This window comes from Dasypus novemcinctus, chromosome 29 (genome assembly GCF_030445035.2).
Source record: "Dasypus novemcinctus isolate mDasNov1 chromosome 29, mDasNov1.1.hap2, whole genome shotgun sequence".
NCBI lineage: Eukaryota > Metazoa > Chordata > Mammalia > Cingulata > Dasypodidae > Dasypus > Dasypus novemcinctus.
Window position 1 is genome coordinate 1,191,811 of NC_080701.1, and position 8,490 is coordinate 1,200,300.

General features: G+C 43.9%; 1 protein-coding gene across 2 annotated transcripts in view; it reads left to right on the forward strand.

Annotated features, from left to right (window-relative positions):
• Nucleotides 1-8,490, forward strand: part of FAM149A (family with sequence similarity 149 member A) — a 54,106-nt gene extending 45,616 nt beyond the window's left edge. The window contains exons 11-14 of one of the 2 annotated variants that reach the window (XR_011647740.1): nucleotides 1,522-2,274; nucleotides 3,068-3,196; nucleotides 3,282-3,360; nucleotides 5,913-8,490. Coding sequence is in view for 1 of the 2 variants with exons in the window: in XM_058289910.1 (XP_058145893.1) it covers nucleotides 1,522-1,642; nucleotides 3,068-3,196; nucleotides 3,282-3,360; nucleotides 5,913-5,986 (403 nt within the window). In the remaining variant the exon portion in view is untranslated. The remainder of the gene's footprint in view (nucleotides 1-1,521; nucleotides 2,275-3,067; nucleotides 3,197-3,281; nucleotides 3,361-5,912) is intronic. The other variant, XM_058289910.1, reaches the window with a different exon arrangement.

Here is an 8,490-nt window from a genome sequence, read left to right on the forward strand (position 1 = left end):
TGTATGTGAAAATGCTTGTAAAAATAAAAGACCTATCACCACTAGTTTTTATTTATGTCTAAGAATGTATTTTACGCCACATAGGGAGTTTCAGACAAGCTTTGACGTTATGGCTCAATGTCAGATCACTGCCGAAGTGAAGATAATTTGACTCTTCCTTTATTGTAGCTGGAAGAGGCCTTCAGGGGCCTAGTGACAGTGATGCTAATACCTGCATCCTTTCTAGGGCCCTTAGGAAAGATGCAGTTATTAGCATTTTCATATGCGTTATTTGGTCACCTCTGTGTCTATCACATAGAAATATAGAAATGACAACTGTTCATGTATTTCTTATCAGTGTTCTCCATGACTGTATGTTTTCTCTTCTTTCCATTTTCTTTTTCTAATGCTGACATTCTTACTATTGTACAGTGTAGCACTTTTTTATATACTTTTTCACTTAACATTAGATCACTCACATTATTGTTATTAAAAATTTTGAAAGCATGATTTTTAACAACCACAGAGTAATCATATGGGTATATGATAATTTATTAGGTATTTGCCAATCAGTGAAACTTTCCTTTCTGTCCTATCATTTCACTATGATATATAAACATCATAGTATATAAATCTTAAGGAACCCTTTACATTGTTTCCTGGTAGTGCAGTCCTAGAGGTAAAACCATCAGGGAGAGGTTATGAGTATTTTTAAGGCTCTTGGTGTATTTTGCCAAATTGCTTCCCAGAATATGATACCATGTTTCTGCCTCACTGTCAACATGTGACACTGTCTCTTCCTTGTAACCTCTAAATATTGGATACAATGTATATCCCAAAGCCTTGTCAGTTTTATAGGTTAAAAGTGGCCATATTTTAACTTTCATATGTTTATTACTAATGGATAAATGAGTTAGAATGTTTCTAGAATATCTATCTTGTACAGGAACAAGCAATTTAATTTTGCATCTTAATATCTGGTAGGAAAGGACTCCTATCTTTACTGTTTTTTTAATTAAAATTTATTCACTTATCTCTACAAAATTTACAACCAATCCACTTGACAAATTCAAGAAAGAAAAAAGAATCATATTGGACTTCACAGCTTGAGGCTGTAGAAATGTAGGAAGATTTGACCACTTTACAGCATTTACTTCTGTCGTCAAACCCCACATTTTGCCTCAATTATTTCCATCTCCTTCTTAAGACCCTACAAAAAGTCCTGCAGTGTGTGGCTTGCTGCTCCCTCCTTACTTCATGCGCTTCCATCTCGTTTTCAATAACCTGTAACCTCGTTAAGGGTGAGAACGCGGCCTTTGTGCCCACTGTGCTGTAAGCAGCACAGGCGCAGGGCCCTCGGCAGGTGGAGACGGGGGACGGGTCCTTCCCCAGGAGCAGGCGCCTGGCACGGCAGGCCCCACCTCCCTTGTCCTCCGAGAGGCAGCTCGTTGCTCTGGAGCAGATCTTAGTTGACAGCACAGCGCGTGGCAGGTCCCCCTGCGCCCCTGCCCTGCACCCCCTCACCTGCCTTTGTGCTTCCAGGCAGACCGGCTCGGACCACGCGGCCTCACCCTCCGGTCAAACCTGGCGGAGCAAGTTACCCCCCATATTCCCCGAGCCTGGAGAGCAGGACGCAGCAGCTGCCAGAACCCACCCCGCTTCCGTAAGGCACACTTCGTTCCACTTCAGGGTTACAAGCCAGAGCGTGACCTCGGCAAGTCGGTGACGCCAGGGACTCGAGCGTGCAGTCTGGTTAGCTGTCCTCAACTGCCTTCAGCAGCAGCCGCCTGTAAACAGATGACTTACCTGACCTTAGAGGGAGTTAGGGGTCGGCTCACTGCTTTGTCGAACAAAATCAGAGCTGGCGGTGAATCAGGAGGGCCGCGTGTCAAGGAAATCTCTCGGGTTGGGCTGTGGCAGTGAAGAAAGAGCACGGTTAGGCAGGGGACGGAATCTGTCACACGCTGAAATCTGTCACATGCACTCCGCATGGGAGTTGCTGTGCACCACTTTTAATCGCGTGGTTTTCTCATCTATAAAATGGAAAGAATGGTTTTTACCCCATAGAATTATTGGGAGGACTATGGGAACTAATTAATAGAAGTTGAATAAAGTCTGGCATAAATTAAGAGCACAGAGCATCATCACTGTCGTCTTCGTTAGCTCTCAGCCCTTGCTAGGTTCACTGCCACGTAGAGGTGACACCTTCACCCAAGCTCAGCTCCACCGCAGTCGTAGAAGGTCTCAGGAAAGTAGGGTGCAGTGGCCCTGGGTTCACTCTGATACAAGTACCTGGCAAGTATCTTTTTGTTTTTTAAATTATGTTTATGTATTTGTTTTTAGGAGGTACCAGAAATCAAACCCATGACCTTGTGCATGGGAAGCAGGTGCTCAGCTGAGCTACCCTTGCTCCCCACAAGCACCTTTTATTTATTTATTTTTTAAATTTTATTTTATTTCTTAATTATCTTTTTTTTTTAAGTCAGTAGGTCACACAAAACGTTACATTAAAAAACATAGGATGTTCCTATATACCCCACTCCCCACCCCCACAGGCACCTTTTAAAACATAGAAGGGCCCCAGTTTTGGGAGCAGAAAGACCTCAATGATAAAGGCCCTGAGGCACGGTTTTCTCTGGCGCTCCTTGAGCAGACTTGAAATCCCTGCTGACAGCAGCAGAGCCCTCTCCAGAAGACACGAGTTGCAGAGCTTTACTGTGTAACTTTAGAAAATTGTAACTTGGGAGTGAAACCATAAAGGAAGGCAAACGTCACATCAGAAGAGCCTGATGAGTCACAAATGTGAAATTATATTTCTATTATAATTTAATGTTGAGAATTTCATGTCGTTAATACGTTCACTATTTGCATATTTATGACAGTTTTACAGAGATTTGATCATGCAGTTACATAATTGAAATATATTTTGCTATGCATCTTAGAAGGCCTTACCTTAGCAATATCTAAAGAAATGTTTTTAAATAAGTGACTGAATGGGTAAATGAGTGAGTGAGGCACGTTCAGATATTCTTTAGTCTCTTGAAGGACTGCCTTTATTTCTGAGGAGAACGTGTTGTCCTTCCTTTAGTGCAGAGGGAGGCATCCGCAGAGCCGAGTGCTCAGTGCCATATCTGACAGACCAGAGAGGTCGCCTCTCCGGGAGAGAACCGTCACCTTGGACCAGTTTTCCAGGCCCAGCACGACACACGCCTTCCGGGTAGGCTCTCTGTTAACCCTAAATGTGATTTCTTTAAATGTTTTAAAAAATGGGACTCATCCTTCATTTCATTTTCCTTTAACAGTCAGATACGCCACGAAAAAGTTCATTGACACCAGTGGAGTTTGCTGGCCACACGTGGACAGGTCAAAGTTTCTTGACAGGTCAGCATTTTTTCACATGTAAATAAAATGTCTTTTTTGAAATCAAGTCCCTGAAAGAGAAATTGAAGACGATCTATCTTGGTAGGCCTGTTTTACCCATGGAGGAGGAAATAGCGGTATTTACGGTGTATGGCTAGACTTTAGAAACCAATATAAAGACCAAAACTGCGCTGATAAGCACTTACCTGTTGTTAGGCTGTAATGGGGAAAACGTTTAATTTTTTGTTGTTGTTTTCTTTTTTCAACCTGGGGGCTGGCTCTCATGAAAAAGGAATATTGCTGAGTTATGGACTTGTATCTTCCTGCTATAGAGTTTTCCTGCTTTTCTGATAAATTAAATTCTAATCATAGATTCTCTTCAAAGAGAATTATAAAAATGCTTGAGAAAGTTAATAGAAATTTGCTAACTGTAGCATATTTACTTACAGATAAATATTTGTTCTTAGCCTAGTTGCTCTTTGATAAAGTTCCAGTTTAAATACAAGGAGTGATGTTTCAATTTTCAAAACTGTTACCAACATGTATTTTCCAAAGAGGACAGAGCGCCTTCGTGAGCTGCTGGCCCTGGTGTCAGCCACCTGGGACGCACCCTGGCCCTGCAGCTGCTGCCCGCACGGTGTTAAGGACGCCTTAACCTCTCTGCGCATCTATTTCCTCTTTAATGACAGAGTAGGCGGGTAAAATAATTACGGGAAAATGTGTGAAAAGGATCTAGTTTTGTGCCGGGCATATGTTGCTCAAAAATTGCGAGCCTTTTGTATTAGAGATGACCTGAAATTTAAAGGGTGCTTTCTGCTTTAATGGAAATGTTTAGCATTTTTCTACTTTTAATAAATTTTAGTGAGACTTAAACACTGTGATAACTCAAGCTTATCACCCTGTGTGTCAGCCCTTCTCTAGTTCTTTAGTCTGGAGGTTTTCAGAAAACCTCCATGGTCTGCCCTCGTGCTAACACTTCCAGCGGCTGTGCCTTCTCTTGCTCTCTCGGAAGCCCGCAGCGTGTTAGCATCTCCATGGCAACATTCTTTCTCTGAAAGGTGGCATGCTAGGTCCTGGGGCTGCTGGGACGTCCCTGTGCAGTTAGTAGGCACCGAGCTTGCTGGTTTAATAGATGGGCTCAGGGCTCAGAGCCGGGGTTCAGGGGCAGGGCGGCCGCGGCCTGCAGGAGCTCCTGGGCTGCGGGGGGTGCAGGGCCGTGCGTGGGGCCTGTGCCACAGCGCCTGGCTTGGCAGTCAGGTGGGTGAGGGGGCAGAGGGGTTCCCGGGGAGCACGGACCACCCAGGCCAGGTGAGCATCTCACGGAAGACGGCGAGGAGCAGAGGCTGCAGAATGTGCCTGGACGGGCAGGGATGGCCTCCTGCAGGGGCTCCGGGGCCTTTGGGACCCCTCAGGGCTGCGGAATCCAACCGCGAGGCTCAGGCCTGCCGAACTGAGGTGGAGGTGAGGAGGGGGCTCAGCTCCAAGTGCACGGGAGGGGGCTCAGCTCCAAATGCACAGGAGGGGTCACTCAGCTCCAAGTGCACAGGAGGGGTCACTCAGCTCCAAATGCACAGGAGGGGGCTCAGCTCCAAATGCACAGGAGGGGTCACTCAGCTCCAAATGCACGGGAGGGGTCACTCAGCTCCAAATGCACAGGAGGGGTCACTCAGCTCCAAATGCAACATAATCTGCATTCTTTTTTTTTTTAATTGAAGTATATCAATCATACATGAAGACACATAAACAATAAGTGTGTAGTAAAGATTGCAAACTTACAAAATAAACATACATAACATCACCCAGGGGTCTCAGACATCGCCCCTCCACCAACTCTTTGCATTGGTGTGAAACATTCATTATGAACTATGCAAGAGCATTGTCAAAATATTACTACCAACTATAGTCCTTACCTTACATTTGGTGTTTTTCCCCCATCCCACACTATTTTTTCTTAAAATATGTTTTTGTGACAGACATTGATCTGCCCCCTTTTGAACCAGATGCTAAGTCAGCGTGCTCTCCTGGGAATGACTGTGAGCATTCCTGACGGCCAGGGGCCTTTCCTTTCTCGTTTCTGTAGAAATGGCCATGGGCGCAGCGTCTGAAGGGTTTGTTCCCTTTTCCTCTGGCACGCAGGCACGTGCTTCTGTCCTCTCTTTGCTTCTGGGCCAGAAAGCACCAGTACTGATTAACTTATTGCCATTTGTTCTGTGGCAGAGAGACAAGCTGGCGAGGCTGTGGTGCCTGGCAGTGGGAAGCTCGCAGCTCCTGCCTGGGGGGCGGGCTGGCCGAGCTTAGGGGTCTGCACAGGGGACCCTTGACAGCCTCACTGCTGGGAGAGCACGCAGACAGCCCAGGCGTGGGGGCACGCCCCTACTTCTCCTCCAGACCTAAAATGGCAGCGTTTGCAAATGAAGATTTCCTGGTCTGTGGCTTGTATAAAAATAACACTTAAAGAAATAACTTTTTCTCTCTTTAAAAAGTATCATCTGCATGGGATTTATGAAACAAACCTTTGGAGAACTTGCATTTTTACCATTTTCATGAGAATTACTTTTTGATTGATATTCCAGGTTCACCGTATCTGCCTAAATCTTTTCAGAGGACAACCTTGACTGCAAGAAAGAGATTCCAAGTGGCGTCTTGATTCTTGCTTCAGCAGAACCAGAGCATTTGTTGGAGCATTCAGAGCCACAGCGCTTGCAAATTGGAAGAACAAGTATTAATGCTCGTGTTAGCTTCCCTGACAGTTGGAAATATTCGACTCGCTGGGAAAAATGCAGACATATAAACTCCTTTATTTTGAGCTGAGAAGGCACTGGCTTTGCACTGTCAGAGGAGAATAAATCCAGCAGGCCAGGTTTCTTCTGCCAGGAAGCACCGAGGGTCTTGGGACTTTGGTTTATAGCCCATCATTGTATCAGCTGCACACACACGTGTAAGTGTATCCACACACTAATTAATGCATAGTGATACAGTATCGGGGAATACATCGGGTTTTAACTTGGTGTCTTGATACATTCCCACGAGTAATTCTGTCAAAATCCTAGATACTAATATATATCACTTCCTTTTCTAAAAGACTACACCAATTGAAGTTGGTTATGTCCATTTGAACAAGAATTCGGATCATTTGCATCATTATGCTGCCTCCCATACCTCTTTTAAAAAGCTCTGCAGGAGACAGCGAGTACAAAACAACAAGGGGAGGGGGAAATAAATAAATCTTTTAAAAATAAAAATAAAAAGCTCTGCAGGCAAGAACCTCTTTGAGGAATGTCAGTGACTAATTTTCCCAAGTCAGTTTGGTTTTACTAGTTTTCACTTTCAAATCCAGGCTGCCCATTTAAAAGCACCTCAAAGTGATTGATGTTCAAACTGAATATAAATGTTATAATTAAAGTCTACTGCAAATGGTTTCATCCTTACCGTTTAAAACTGATGTGTCCGTTGCTGGAGGGAAGGCTTGGCAGCGACCCGCCCCCTGTATCCCCAGCTGATCTTGGCTCCACGACATCTCTGGAATAAGCCTTTCCTTCTCCATCTAAAGAACCACCCTCTTTACCTTCTGTCCTCTTTCCCTGCTTTACTTTTCTTCCTCTGTGTCGTGGATATGGAAAATTGGAATAGAAAGTGTAAAGGTTGCATCAGGTGATGGCTGTTGTCATCCTCTCTCACCTCCCCCAGTTCTCCGTTATGGTGAGTTAAGTCCTTAGGCTCATTTTGATATTCTCAGGTCATCAACGCAACATTACTTCTCCTTTTTGGTCAGATAATTTATTATCCTTGATCAATCCAGTTTCATTAATCCAAAGTGACACTTATAAGGTATCATGTAAATGTATAATAAATTATTTTCAGGCATTTTTCTGGTTGTAGGAAAAGAAGACTGTTACCTACATTTAGATGTCTGGAAATGTAAAAGCGTGTGGGGACTAGAATTGGTGCTATTCTCGGTCACAGAGTGGCAAAACAAAAATGACCCTAGAGCCTTGCCTCCAACTGACAATTTAGCCTCTGGATTCTGTACCCCATTTTCCATACTGATGGGACATTTTAGGGAGTGGAAGTGAGAACGATGGACACAACCCACAAGACTAGGGAATCTTCCTTATGCTTATCGACTCGCACCACGCAGGCCCCAGCACGTGAGAGATGCATAAATTATTCCACAGCATCCTCTAGGAGGAATGAATTGAGCAGCTTCCTAGACTTGGGAGCAGCGCGGGGCCCAGCCCTAAGCGTCCCTGGCTAGGTGCTCTCAGACCTGCCGTTGAAGGTGTCAGTCCAGCCACCCTGGTCTTCATCAATTTTCAAGGCCCCCAACACTTCCCCTAATTAGCCCAGGTCTTAGCAGGGACAGTGGCTTTGCAGCCTGGAGCGACGCCATGGTACCCGCCCAGGATAAAATCCATTTGTTCTGAATACATTTTATGACAGCCTTACCCTGCTTGACGTCAACGTTTTGCAAATATGAACATGTCATTTGTACATTGGTAAAATGGATCCTTTTCTAATAAAATTAGAACAAAGAACAATGATCTTTAATAATATCTTCTAAACATTATTGATTGGAAGACAAAAGACTATTTTAGAGAACACACTGAGTTTAAAAATGACCTCCCATGGCACATATTTTCACACCTGTTTTACAAGTAATATTTTATAGTTTACATGAGATTGAGACTTTGGTGAATAAAGTTTATAGCAAGAATGGTGGCTTTTAAACTGGTTAGGTAAAAGGGTTGTGTTTTTGTAAATAATCTACTTTGCTAAAATGAGTCTTATGGAATTTCTTGGTTGAAAATGGAAAAAGGCAAATTGAATTACATCTGAGACCAATTTTTGAATTAGGGTTAGTGACTACATAAATTAGAATATCTGTTTAGTTATTCCAAAGCCAAAGAAACAATGACATAATTTGAAAATAATCTAAGAAAATGTGAAGTGTCTTGGGAAACATGTAAAATCTAAGGGGCGCCTCGGTCTCGCTGTGGTGCGGAACTCGCTGGGCTCCGTCCCCGTGAAGGTGTGCCGCTCATCCTGAGCTATTTGGCTGTTGCGTATTTCGTTGTCAGTGTTTCCTCGTGACTGGAGATCATTGTTTGGGTTTAATTTTTTAAAGATTTTTAATAAAATATAAAAGTGTCA